Source organism: Oncorhynchus nerka, linkage group LG9b (genome assembly GCF_034236695.1).
Source record: "Oncorhynchus nerka isolate Pitt River linkage group LG9b, Oner_Uvic_2.0, whole genome shotgun sequence".
Taxonomy (NCBI): domain Eukaryota; kingdom Metazoa; phylum Chordata; class Actinopteri; order Salmoniformes; family Salmonidae; genus Oncorhynchus; species Oncorhynchus nerka.
This window is the reverse complement of record NC_088424.1, coordinates 9,986,573-10,001,480: the sequence shown is the minus strand read 5'-3', so window position 1 is coordinate 10,001,480 and position 14,908 is coordinate 9,986,573. Positions and strand designations below refer to the sequence as shown.

The 14,908-nt window shown below is 41.4% G+C and overlaps 1 protein-coding gene across 1 annotated transcript; it reads right to left on the bottom strand.

The window, feature by feature from the left end:
- Positions 1-237: 237 nt before the first annotated feature.
- LOC115114063 (zinc finger protein 699-like) lies at positions 238-13,407 on the bottom strand. The gene is made up of 3 exons (XM_029642007.2): positions 12,862-13,407; positions 12,659-12,719; positions 238-2,059 (listed from the first exon to the last, which is right to left on the bottom strand). Exons 1-3 carry the CDS (start codon positions 13,237-13,239, stop codon positions 1,020-1,022), a joined length of 1,479 nt encoding a protein of 492 aa, XP_029497867.1. The 5' UTR covers positions 13,240-13,407; the 3' UTR covers positions 238-1,019.
- Positions 13,408-14,908: the final 1,501 nt, after the last annotated feature.

Genomic DNA, 14,908 nt, shown 5'->3' with positions numbered 1-14,908 from the left:
TACGTCAACCGCGCTTCAAAATTGTTAGCCAACGCAGTTGTTTTTGAAAATCATTGCATATACTGCGCACGCGCCCATCCACCATGGACCAGAGACATACACCACAGTCTGAAAATGGTTATTCGAATAATAATTCATCCATAGAAATGAAATAATAACTAACAGTACATTTAGGTTACTATGCATATGATATGTCTGAGGGTCTCTCAGCATTTTTGAATCGAGGATACAGAGATATAGAGATGCGAGATAAAGATGATTATCTCCATTTATTTCAACAAAACCTTGGATCCAAACAACATCTAAACACAATTGTTGTCAAGAGATACAATGTAATACTGTTCTATTTAATTCTGTGGATTGACCTACACATAACAATATCATAATGGAACATGAAATGGTCATATTTTCTTACATGTTTTCAAAGTCTAAACATTAAACCTAAAATTGGTGTGGCTAAATATGCAAATAAATTGAAAACGACACTAAAGTGAAAACAAGCATTTACACTCCCCAGGTAACATTCCCATGCATTGACAGCTGATTAAAGGCTTCAATGTATCTCTTGTCTACAAATTAACGCATTGATTTACCATTGTTGATTTTAACATGGTGTTTTAGAAAACAATTATGTTGATATACTGATTCGTTATTGTCTTCGATTGTTCTTAGTACACAGTGTAATCATAATGGTACAAATGATGTTATTGTCTTCGATTGTTCTTAGTACACAGTGTAATCATAATGGTACAAATGATGTTATTGTCTTCGATTGTTCTTAGTACACAGTGTAATCATAATGGTACAAATTATTTTGTCATTATGCTGCCATATTAGTTTATTTAGAATGGCAAGATGCACCCAAATACATAATACAAAATGCAATATTCTAATACCTAAATAGATAAAACATGTCATTGTGATCCAATCAATTTCATTCAGTTTCCCATTGATTTGTATGCTTTTGAACAGTAAATGGTTAGAAGTGCACTCTAATGCATGTCACTTTTGTTTTAACTTTACAAAGGCCTCACATTAGAGTGGTGTTTCTTCAGGTGTAACGTGAGACTGTATTTCACTATGAAACTTTTCCCACAAAGTGTACACGCAAACGGCCGTTCTCCTGTGTGTACACTCTGGTGAGTTTTCAGATGGGCTGACTGGGTGAACCTTTTCCCGCACTGGGCACAACTGAACGGTCTTTCTCCTGTGTGAATCCGCATGTGCACCTCGAGGTTCTGAGACGTCATCAGACACTTGTGACAGAAAGGGCAAACAAAACGCTTATCCCTGCTGTCAGCGCTCCCTTGGACCTCGCTCCCTTGGACATCGCTCCATTGGGGATGGTTAGACTGTTTCTCATACATGGCAAAACTCATCATGTCAGGTCCATCAAAATTCGATGCTGTGTTCATTCCCTGTGTCAGTTGACAGTGATCGGGACTCATGCCTGAGATATTTTCGAGGTTTTGTTGGAGCTGAGAGAAAGTAATCTCTGTCTTAGCCTGTTTGTTCCACGTAGAGCACATGTCCATCTCTAATTCAATAGGCTGAGAGTCAATCATGTCGATATCCCTCCTATTGCTGTGAGTCCCTACTTGACTGTTAAAGGTGACAGCTGATACAGTGGGAACAAGCGGAGGCTCTGGGTGGACCACAAGCACATCAGAGTCTGTTTTTGAGGCATAGGAGCAAACCAGCTCTGCTGTCTCCATCCCATTGCCCCCTAAGTGGCCAGAGGAACCAGGCTGATTGGGGGTTTCATGCAGTGTGTATTGAGGGCCCAAGATCACCCGTTTCCCAATAATGAATCTAGATGCAGGGCGTTTGAGATTGTGCTTCAATGTCTCTTTCCTTTGCTCACCCTGGAAGATACTGTTATCTTCATTCCTTTGCCAGTCAATCTTCCTGCTCCTGAACTGTGCTGGACTGTTCCCATCCTTTCTTGCATTGGGGGATGTATGGGGAGCCACACTATCTCCTCTGTTCCCATCCTTTCTTGCATTGGGGGATGTATGGGGAGCCACACTATCTCCTCCCACGGATGACACATTAACACCTGGAGGAAAATATCAAACAAAACCATTGTGTTAAAGATGAATAACTACATAGAGTAGAACTGCATGGTGGTAGCTAACTTTCTGAATGGTTTTATAGGACACATTATACCAGTAGGAGGGGGTTATGATTAACTCATTTTACCCCACTATCTGAATCTGAGAACATAAACAACAAAATCACCCTCTCACTCTCTCTCAAACAAAAATAAATGCAACATGCAACAATTTTGAAGATTTTACTGAGTTACAGTTCATATAAGGAAATCAGTCAAATGAAATAAATTCATTAGGTCCTAATTTATGGATTTCACGACTGGGCAGGGCGCAGCCATGGGTGGGCCTGGGAGGGCATAGGCCCTCCCACTGGGGAGCCAGGCCCAGTCAATCAAAATGTGTTTTTTTTTTCCCCACAAAGGGGCTTTATTACAGACAGAAATAAGCCCTCAGATGATCCCGCAGGTGAAGAAGCCAGATGTGTAACCACGCCAGCCCAGGACCTCCACGTGGTCTGCAGTTCTGAGGCCGGTTGGACGTACTGCCAAATGCTCTAAAACGTCATTGGTAGTATGGCAGAGAAACAAACGTTTCATTCTCTGGCAACAGCTCTGGTGGCATTTCATGCAGTCAGCATGCCAATTGCACACTCCCTCAAAACTTGAGACATCTGTGGTATTGTGTTGTGTGACAAAACTGCACATTTTAGAGTGGCCTTTAATTGTCCCCAGCACAAGGTGCACCTGTGTAATAATCATGCTGTTTAATCAGCTTCTTGATATGCCACACCTCTCAGGTGGACGGATTATCTTGGCAAAGGAGAAATGGTCACTAACAGGGCCGTAAACAAATTTGTGCAAAAAAAATGAAAGAAATAAAATGAGAGAAAAGAATGCGCCGAAGAACATGGCTGACGTTTTACATTCTCCCAACCAATTGTGCAATTTTGTTTTTTTGCATAACATTTTTTAAAACTCATTGTGTACATAATGTTGCTGCTACCGTCTCTTATGACCAAAAAGAACTTCTGGACATCAGAAAAGCGAATACTCGCCACGGACTGGAAGAAACCTTTTCCTTTAACGAGTCCAACAAGAAGGATATCCTGCTTTCACTGGAACAGGCCCAGATCCACGCCTTTTGCGTGAAGTAAAGACGCCGGAAAGGGGGACGCAGATTGGGGATCCTTCTGAGAAGTGGGAGGCAAGCGAGTAAACTCCCAATGCCTTCCATTCTCCTTAATAACGTGCAATCGTTGGAAAATTTAATTGATGACCTACTATTAAGATTATCCTACCAACAGGACATTAAAAACTGTAACATCTTATGTTTCACCAAGACGTGGCTGAACGACGAAACGGACAATATAGAAATGGTGGGATTTTCCATACATCGGCAGAACAGAGACGCTACCTCTGGTAAGATGAGGGGTGGGGGTGTGTGTCTTTTTGTCAGTAACAGCTGGTGCGTGATGTCTAATATTAAAGAAGTCTTGAGGTATTGCTCGCCTGAGGTAGAGTACCTTATGATAAGTTGTAGAACACACTATCTAAAAAGAGAGTTCTCATCTATATTATTCGTAGCCGTCTATTTACCACCAAAGCAAAACTGGCACTAAGACCGCTCTCAACCAACTCTATAAGGCCATAAACAAACAAGAAAATGCTCATCCAGAGGCGGCACTCCTAGTGGCCGGGGACTTTAATGCAGGGGAACTTAAAACTGTTTTACCTCATTTCTACCAACATGTTAAATGTGCAACCAGGGGAAAAAAAATCCTAGACCACCTCTACTCCACACACAGAGATGCTTACAAAGCTCTCCCCCGCCCTCCATTTGGCAAATCTGACCACAATTCTATCCTCCTGATTCCTGCTCTCAAGCAAAAACTAAAGCAGGAAGTACCAGTGACTCACTCAATATGGAAGTGGTCAGATGATGCGGACGCTACACTACAGGACTGTTTTCCTAGCACAGACTGGAACATGTTCCGGGATTCATCCAATGGCATTGAGGAGTACACCACATCAGTCATCGGCTTCATCAATAAGTGCATTGATGACGTCGTCCCCACAGTGACTGTACGTACATATCCCAACCAGAAGCCATGGATTACAGGCAACATCCGCATCGAGCTAAAGGTTAGAGCTGCCACTTTCAAGGAGCGGGAGACTAATCCGGACGCTTATAAGAAATCCCGCTATGCCCTCAGACGAACCATCAAACAAGCAAAGCGTCAATACAGGATTAAGATTGAATCCTACTACACCGCCTCTGACGCTCGTCGGATGTGGCAGGGCTTGAAAACTATTATGGACTACAAAAGGGAAACCTAGACGCAAGCTGCCCAGCGACACAAGCCTACCAGACGAGCAAAATGCCTTTTATGCTCGCTTCGAGGCAAGCAACACTGAAGCAGGGACGAGAGCACCAGCTGTTCTGGATGACTGTGTGATAACGCTCTCGGTAGCCGATGTGAACAAAACCTTTAAAACAGGTCAACATTCACAAAGCCGGTGGGCCAGACGGATTACTAGGACGTGTACTCAAAGCATGTGTACTCCACTGACATTTTCAACCTCTCCCCTCCCTTTGCATAGTTCCTGTGCCCAAGGAAGCAAAGGTAACCTGCCTAAATGATTACTGCCCCATGGCACACTTAACCAGCATGGCTAACACAGCATTCTGCAGCGATACGCCACCCATCTGGTTTGCGCTTAGTGGGACTTGCATTTCTTTTTCAACAGGACAATGACCCAGCCCACCTCCAAGCTGTGTAAGGGTTATTTGACCAACGAGAGTGATGGAGGGCTGCATCAGATGACCTGGCCTCCACAATCACCTGACCTCAACCCAATTGAGATGGTTTGGGATGAGTTGGACCGCAGAGTGAAGGAAAAGCAGCCAACAAGTGCTCAGCATATGTGGGAACTCCTTCAAGACTGTTGGAAAAGCATTCCAGGTGAAGCTGGTTGAGAGAATGCCAAGATTGTGCAAGGCAAAGGGTGGCTACTTTGAAGAATGTAAAATGTTAAATATATTTTGATTTGTTTAACACTTTTGGTTACTACATGATTCCATATGTGTTATTTCATAATTGTGATGTCTTCAGTATTATTCTACAATTAGAAAAAAATAAAAATAAAGAAAAACCCTTGAATGAGTAGGTGTGTCCAAACTTTTGACTGGTACTGGTACTGGTACTGGTACTGGTTCTGTCTGTCTGTCTGTCTGTCTGTCTGTCTGTCTGTCTGTCTGTCTGTCTGTCTGTCTGTCTGTCTGTCTGTATGTATGTATGTACGTACGTATATATAACCACAGAGTTTCTAAACCCAACATCACGAGACTTTCCAGGAATGTTTGTGAAACAGACCAAGCAGAGGCCGGGGTTTAAGAAGGCCGGGGTTTAAGAAGTCAATGAGAGAAGTGAAAAATTATACCTTAGCTGTTAATTTTCTCAAAATCTAAAGGCACAACCTAGATTCGAGCCAATGTCTTAAGTAGTTGAACATGTTATTTCTCCATCCTCGGGACAGTGACAAACTGACGTTTTCATTTTCGTCAAACAACAACTTCATATCGAAGGAGTGCCTTTGATTTGACCGCCTGCACATGCACAGCTCACAGCGAGATGACCGTTAGACCAGATTAGGGACGTGACAAATGGACAATATTATTTCTACCGCGACCCTTTACAGACATAGAACACAGTAGAATGTTGATAATTGATAGGTTTTCAGACAATTAAAAAATCGATGTCGCACCCCTACGGAAATCTAACAAGTATCATAAAAAAAACATCCAAATCTGTCAGTTGAAGCTAGAGATTTGTTTGGGCTGCGTCTCAATCCACCGCATCAGCCGATGTCGCCCTTCCACGTCTGCGGTGTAAGGTGGCAGAGCTAGAGTGGTGTTTTTCAGACCATGAGACATCCCGAAAATCGGTCTTATCATGAAAACATCTGTAGTGTCAGAACGGTTTAACCTTTCAAACTATTATGGAAAAGAGGAGACTCTCACAAACACGATGAGGCTCTCCATTTTGCTTTACAACCCCCACAAGCGCCAAGGGACTTTTGAAGTCGGTACAGCCGATCGGCCAACTTCTGACTGTAGCGTCTGAACAGTTTGGGCAACACACTGGCCCCTCTATGGAAAGGTGAGTCTCTCACAAACATGTCAGTAATTTTGCTCTAAGATGCCAACAAGCCTCACAAGACTAGTCTGAAGGTAGCAGGGTACCAGTAAAAAAAATATACATGGAAGTACAGTGCATTCGGAACGTATTCAGACCCTGTGACGTTTTACACATTTTGTTACATATTTTAATTCATCCATTTTAGAATTAGACTATCTTCACACAATACCGCAAAATGACAAAGCAAAGAGGTTAAGATTTTTTCCAAATATATTAAATATAAAAAAACAGAAATACCTTATTTGCATAAGTATTCAGACCCTTTGCGATGAGACTAAACTTAGCTCATCCTGTTTCCATTGATCATCCTTGAAATGTTTCTAAAACTTGATTGGTAATTCAATTAATTGGACTTGATTTGGAAAGGCACACACCTGTCTATATAATGTCACACAGTTGACAGTGCATGTGAAAGCAAAAACCAAGCCATGAGGTCGAAGGAATTGTCCGTAGAACTCCGAGACCAGATTGTGTCGAGGAACAGATCTGGGGAAGGGTACCAAAAAATGTCTGCAGCATTGAAGTTCCACAGGAACACAGTGGCCTCCATTCTTACATGGAAGAAGTTTGGAACAACCAAGACTCTTCCTAGAGCTGGCTGCCCAGCCAAACTGAGCAATCTGGGGAGAAGGGCCTTGGGTCAGGGAGGTGACCAAGAACCCGATGGTCACTCTGACAGAGCTTCAGAGTTCCTCTGTGGAGATGGGAGAACCTTCCAGAAGGACAACCATCTCTGCAGCACTCCACCAATCAGGCCTTTATGGTAACCAGGCGGAAGCCACTCCTCAGTAAAAGGCACACGACAGCCCGCATGGAGTTTGCCAAAAGCCACCTAATGGACTCTTAGACCACGAGAAACAAGATTCTCTGGTCTGATGAAACCTTTGACTTGAATGCCAAGCGTCACGTCTGGAGGAAACATTGCACCATCCCTACGGTGAAGCATAGTGGTGGCAGCATCATGCTGTGAGAATGTTTTTCAGCAGCAGGGATTGTGAGACTAGTCAGGATCGAGTGAAAGCTGAACGGAGCAAAGTACAGAGAGATCCTTGATGAAAACCTGCTCCAGAGCGCTCAGGGCCTCTGGGGGCGAACGTTGACCTTCCAACAGGATGACGACCCTAAGCACACAGCCAAGACAATGCTGGAGTGGATTCGGAACAAGACTCAATGTCCTTGAGTGGCCCAGCCAGAGCCCGGACTTGAACCTGATCGAACATCTCTGGAGAGACCTGAAAATAGCTGTGCAGTGGCGCTCCCCATCCAACCTGACAGAGCTTGAGAGGATCTGCAGAGAAGAATGGGAGAAACTCCCCAAATACAGGTGTGCCAAGGTTGTAGCGTCATACCCAAGAAGACTCAAGGCTGTAATAGCTGCCAAAGGTTCTTCAACAAAGTACTGAGTAAAGGGTCTGAATACTTATGTAAATGTGTATATCAGTTTTTTTGTATTTTATACATTTGCAAAAAAAAGAAAGAAAAGGGTTTTACTTTGTCGTTGTGGGGTATTGTGTGTATATTGTTGAGGGAAAAAACAATTTAATCAATTTTAGAATAAGGCTGTAACGTAAATACATAGTTTCCTGATCTTTTTTTTTATTTATTTATTTCACCTTTATTTAACCAGGTAAGCAAGTTGAGAACAAGTTCTCATTTACAATTGCGACCTGGCCAAGATAAAGCAAAGCAGTTCGACACATACAACGACACAGAGTTACACATGGAGTAAAACAAACATACAGTCAATAATACAGTAAAAAAAACAAGTCTATATACAATGTGAGCAAATTAGGTGAGAAGGGAGGTAAAGGCAAAAAAGGCCATGGTGGCAAAGTAAATACAATATAGCAAGTAAAACACTGGAATGGTAGTATTGCAATGGAAGAATGTGCAAAGTAGAAATAAAAATAATGGGGTGCAAAGGAGCAAAATAAATAAATAAATTAAATACAGTTAGGAAAGAGGTAGTTGTTTGGGCTAAATTATAGGTGGGCTATGTACAGGTGCAGTAATCTGTAAGATGCTCTGACAGTTGGTGTTTAAAGCTAGTGAGGGAGATAAGTGTTTCCAATTTAAGAGATTTTTGTAGTTCGTTCCAGTCATTGGCAGCAGAGAACTGGAAGGAGAGGCGGCCAAAGAAAGAATTGGTTTTGGGGGTGACTAGAGAGATATACCTGCTGGAGCGTGTGCTACAGGTGGGAGATGCTATGGTGACCAGCGAGCTGAGATAAGGGGGACTTTACCTAGCAGGGTCTTGTAGATGACATGGAGCCAGTGGGTTTGGCGACGAGTATGAAGCGAGGCCAGCCAACGAGAGCGTACAGGTCGCAATGGTGGGTAGTATATGGGGCTTTGGTGACAAACGGATAGCACTGTGATAGACTGCATCCAATTTGTTGAGTAGGGTATTGGAGGCTATTTTGTAAATGACATCGCCAAAGTCGAGGATTGGTAGGATGGTCAATTTTACAAGGGTATGTTTGGCAGCATGAGTGAAGGATGCTTTGTTGCGAAATAGGAAGCCAATTCTAGATTTAACTTTGGATTGGAGATGTTTGATATGGGTCTGGAAGGAGAGTTTACAGTCTAACCAGACACCTAAGTATTTGTAGTTGTCCACGTATTCTAAGTCAGAGCCGTCCAGAGTAGTGATGTTGGACAGGCGGGTAGGTGCAGGTAGCGATCGGTTGAAGAGCATGCATTTAGTTTTACTTGTATTTAAGAGCAATTGGAGGCCACGGAAGGAGAGTTGTATGGCATTGAAGCTTGCCTGGAGGGTTGTTAACACAGTGTCCAAAGAAGGGCCGGAAGTATACAGGATGGTGTCGTCTGCGTAGAGGTGGATCAGAGACTCACCAGCAGCAAGAGCAACATCATTGATGTATACAGAGAAGAGAGTCGGTCCAAGAATTGAACCCTGTGGCACCCCCATAGAGACTGCCAGAGGTCCGGACAGCAGACCCTCCGATTTGACACACTGAACTCTATCAGAGAAGTAGTTGGTGAACCAGGCGAGGCAATCATTTGAGAAACCAAGGCTGTCGAGTCTGCCGATAAGGATGTGGTGGTTGACAGAGTCGAAAGCCTTGGCCAGATCAATGAATACGGCTGCACAGTAATGTTTCTTATCGATGGCGGTTAAGATATCGTTTAGGACCTTGAGCGTGGCTGAGGTGCACCCATGACCAGCTCTGAAACCAGATTGCATAGCAGAGAAGGTATGGTGAGATTCGAAATGGTCGGTAATCTGTTTGTTGACTTGGCTTTCGAAGACCTTAGAAAGGCATGGTAGGATAGATATAGGTCTGTAGCAGTTTGGGTCAAGAGTGTCCCCCCTTTGAAGAGGGGGATGACCGCAGCTGCTTTCCAATCTTTGGGAATCTCAGATGACAAGAAAGAGAGGTTGAACAGGCTAGTAATAGGGGTGGCAACAATTTCGGCAGATAATTTTAGAAAGAAAGGGTCCAGATTGTCTAGCCCGGCTGATTTGTAGGGGTCCAGATTTTTCAGCTCTTTCAGAACTTCAGCTGAATGGATTTGGGAGAAGGAGAAATGGGGAAGGCTTGGGCGAGTTGCTGTTGGGGGTGCAGTGCTGTTGACCGGGGTAGGAGTTGCCAGGTGGAAAGCATGGCCAGCCGTAGAAAAATGCTTATTGAAATTCTCAATTATGGTGGATTTATCAGTGGTGACAGTGTTTCCTATCTTCAGTGCAGTGGGCAGCTGGGAGGAGGTGTTCTTATTCTCCATGGACTTTACAGTGTCCCAGAACTTTTTAGAGTTAGTGTTGCAGGAAGCAAATTTCTGCTTGAAAAAGCTAGCCTTGGCTTTTCTAACTGCCTGTGTATAACGGTTTCTAGCTTCCCTGAACAGCTGCATATCACGGGGGCTGTTCGATGCTAATGCAGAACGCCATAGGATGTTTTTGTGTTGGTTAAGGGCAGTCAGGTCTGGGGAGAACCAAGGGCTATATCTGTTCCTGGTTCTAATTTTCTTGAATGGGGCATGTTTATTTAAGATTGTTAGGAAGGCATCTTTCTTATATATTATAATTTCCTGACCCTTCAGAACAAACGTTCTTCAGATTTTTTTTGTTGACTATCTTTTTATCCATGTATGAAGCTGTTATTCAATGCTTTTCTATGGGCTAATAGTAGTAGTTAGGGCAAATTCAATGTATCATCAAATACATTTTTTAAGATTTGTTTTTTATACATAAAATTATAAATCAAATGGCTAACTGATCCTTGGTATGACCATCTTAAAACAATTCCATGTGTTAGCCTCTTCCTCTCTGGTTTTATTAAAATTATTTCCTAGGCTTTTATAGCCATATAGTCTAGTTCGGCAATAACACGGAAATAATGTTTTGTGATAACTGCACTGGGATTTTAATTATGTTTGAGAACAAAATGTTTTTTGGTTAGGGATTTTTTTTTACCTTAAGGACTCCAAATCTGAAATGTTGAAGTGAAGAAAATGTATAGTCAAGGAGGAGAATAATTATTCAGTCAAGGATTTTTTCCCCCTCCAGAAATAGAGGCATACTAAGACAAAAGAAATGTGACACCGTGTGTAAATGATAACACATTAGCGCAGGAAATGAAGAAATGTATTAAAATGCTGGAAGTGAATGTTAGAATTAAACAATTAACTATGCAAATGAGTAAAGTAGTATTCATTAAGGAAATGCCTGTCTCTAATAAGCACCTGTTGTGTTCAGTGATTTAAAAGGTTAATCTACCCCCAGAAATAAAAAACATGAAACTCCTCTGTCAATTTGATGAAAGCCTATAAAAAAGCCTAAATACAACATTTCCCCATGATTTAACTTCTAAGTGGTCTGCTTGTGGAAATCAGGAAATTGTGTGCACTTGATACTTACATCCGACTTTTGCCCTAAGGATACGAAGATCGCATTGAAAAGACGGGTCTATCCTCACAAAAGTCGCTTGGTGGTCTGAATATGTTCAGATCTGTCTGACCTCTTCAGAAGGTGGTCAAGGATGCATTGTGTGCAGATTTCACCTCAGTCTAGACGCAATCAGGCTACCGAAAGCGCATACAGTGGGAGACGTCAACAGCACTCCTCCCACAGGTCTCCAGAAGATGTGTTTTGGGACAGAGGGGCACCTTTTAATTATAATGTTGGAGGAAATACGTTCCTAGCGTGTGACGAACATGCTTGCTGGCCTCATAATTTCTAGCCAGCTAGCTAATATATATATATATATTTGGGGTTAGAGTTATGCTAACCTGTTTGCAATTCCTTTGGCGTTGCTTGCTCGTTACATAGGTCATTGTAGTTAGCTACAATAGTTAACTACTGCCATCAGTTGTTGTGTTATCATATTTTGCCTATTCCACCGTTTGTAGAATGCATAATGGCATTTTAATATGGCATGGGAATAGGGAATCCAGACACACTGTGGACACATTTAAATGTTGGTGTAGATGCATGACGCGTTTGGAATTCTATGAACAGAACTCTATGATCAAAATACTAAAGCTGCATGAACTGTCAAGTCCATGTTGTGTTACTACCATGTTGTTGTCATGTTGTATTGCTGCCATGCTATGTTGTCGGCTTAGGTCTCTCTTTATGTAGTGTTGTCTCTCTTGTCGTGATGTGTGTTTTGTCCTATATTTTATATATTTTTTATTTTTAATCCCAGCAAGAGGCCTTTTGTCTATTGGTAGGCCGTCATTGTAAATAAGAATTTGTTATTAACTGCCTAGTTAAAAAAAGGTTAAATAAAAATAAATTAATAGACAGGGCGGGAAAGCAACGCTGCTCTCACTCTGGGCAGATATGCCGTTATAGCTCAGTTGCAAAGACTAACTGCAAGTTGAACTCTGTGTGATGGAGTCCTAAATAGATAGTGAGGTTTGTTTAGGTGATTTTACAGCTAGCTAGCTACTTCACATGCTGAAATTGACTTTGGTATTATTGTGTGTAGCTATGTTTTCTAGCTAAATACCTAGCCTGGGAGAGAGAGAACATTGCATTGTGGGTTTGTAGTAGACTTGAGCTGCAACAGATTTCACAAAATATGTTCACATTTCTACCAATCTTGTTATTACAACAAAATGAAACATTTGTTCACAAAAAACATTTTCACATATTAGTGTTATTTAATTAACACTGTTACCTAATATGAATGAGTGGTTTGAAGTGGATTATCCCTTTAAACAAATAAATGCCAGGGCTATTAATTTAAGTTTTACAGCATCTTCATACTGTACTGTCTTTGCTATAACTAACGAATCTGGGAAACCCAGAACTAAACTCTTGCGTAATTGCATCAGATGCCAGTTACTTTAAGTGTGTCTGTCTTCGAGAGATTAACTGATCAACATAACTTCTTCATCATTCTAGAACAACACCACAGATCTGCACTCTATTTACCTTCCTCATGTGTGTCACTGTCCTCGGAGTCCTCATCTTTGATAAGTACCACATCGGGTAACTGCAACAAATCATAATTTGAACGCAAACAAAAATTAACATAATGTACAATTCTGTATTATTGTTCAATGAGAATTTAGTGGATAAACAATACACACTGGGGATATAGCTAGCTTCTGAAAGACTTGAATATGGAAACTTACCTCCTCTTCTTCTTCTACAAAGTAGCAATCTCCAGACGTTATTGTTATCCCATTACTTTTATGACATGTGGAGTCCTCCTGCTGCGACAGTTTTGGATGAAGACCTTCACCTAATGGGACGGGTTCAGTAATAACAGCTTGAGTTCCAGCTTTTCCATCGATTCCTCGCGCAATTATAGACTCAATCAAATGCAGTTTCTTCTTGAGGTCCTCGTTTTCCTTGTAGCTTCTTGATATTTCTAATTGCAAAATCGCATAACCTTCATCCACGACTTCACATATGTCCGCCACCGCTGCATTGGTCAACGCCCCCATGATGGACGCTAACTGCTCGTGTAAAGCCTTGGAATTCCACATGGGTCCGGGTATTCTGCTCATTTTCAGGGCTAGTCTGTAGTTACAGTTAATCGTTTATTGATACTTGAAAATATATCATAATATTTGGGTGGTACTAAGGATTTGGAAATACCGATGTGTGAAGAGTTCGTCCATCGGGAGAATAGCTTGCTAGCTGGCTAGGCTACAAACAATAGGAAAGGGGCGAAGAAGAGACACTTCCTGTACCCCACACTCAGTTTTCAAAATAAAGGTTTTAAACAGCAGCCTTGGTGCCTAATAATCGGCATACTGTTCCCAGTTATTGGCCACCTTACTATTTTGTTCAATTACAAGATATATCCGTACAATTTTATTCAACAAAAACCCCACACCAACCTCATCTCCGAAGTGTTTACTGGATAGTTGAAAGAAATTAATTTGCTGGTCAATTTTTAATTGCTTAACCCCGTGCGCCCTCATGTGGACTCGTAAAAATAGTTATTCAACAACACATTTACAACAGTTTAATAACAAAATATACATTAGTATAAATAATTTACATATAATCAAACTTATCTGCATTGACAAACAATGAAAACACTGTGTTGGAGTTTGTGTTGCAGAGAAGAAATACACAAAAAGGGTTGAATAAATATACAACAAACAAGCATAGTTGCCCACACTATTCCGGGTAGTAGCTCACTACCTTATACACACAAGTGTAAAGGAATGAATAAGAATATGTACATATAAATATATGGATGAGCGATGGCCAAACGGCATAGGCAAGATGCAGTAGATCGTATAGAGTACAGTATATACATACGAGATGAGTAATGTAGGGTATGTAAACATTATATGAAGCGGTATTGGTTAAAGTGACTCGTGATACATTTATTACAATTTTTTTATTATTAAAGTGGCTAGAGATTTGAGTCAGTATGTTGGCAGCAGCCACTCAATGTTAGTGATGGCTGTTTAACAGTCTGATGGTTTTGAGATAGAAGCTGTTTTTCAGTCTCTATGTAGATATTCCATCTGGGTTCGACATGCCACAGTATACCGTTTTAGATCAGTGTATCCATCTTATCCGGGTTTCTCATAACCGGGATACAAGCTTTTTCGGGTTATTGTAAACGGAATATGATGTTTATATGCATCAACTCAAAAACAGAATACTTGAGTACCCCAAATAATAACAGGATATTGATGTGCATGTAAACGTTGTCAATGACTTATATATACACTAGATGACTGAAATGGGGGCGCTGTGTTGAAGCCAAAGTGCCTCCATCTTGGCACTCCTCCACCGTTGTCAAATATTTTGGAAGGTATAGAAATGAATTTATTAAGGTCTACATTTCTTTTTGCCACATGTATTATATTACAGACACCTTAATGCATACTTTTAAACTATATTATGTGCTCTAAACACAAAAATATATAAAACAATTTTCCTTCAATTATAATTTGTAAAGATTACTAATGTTACTGTCCACACGACAACAACAAAAATACTTAAATACATGTAATTTTGTCCTTGAAACATTTAATTGAAATACTGTAGAATTCCATTCATTCCTATGGAGGACTGCTCCTACTGGGGAGTACCAATATGAGCGACCGGTGCATTCAAAGCCTCCCAATGTCCAGTACATAGTAGGCACAATCCGGGGTTTATATACACTACCATTCAACGTTTGGGGTCACTTAGAAATGTCCTTATTTT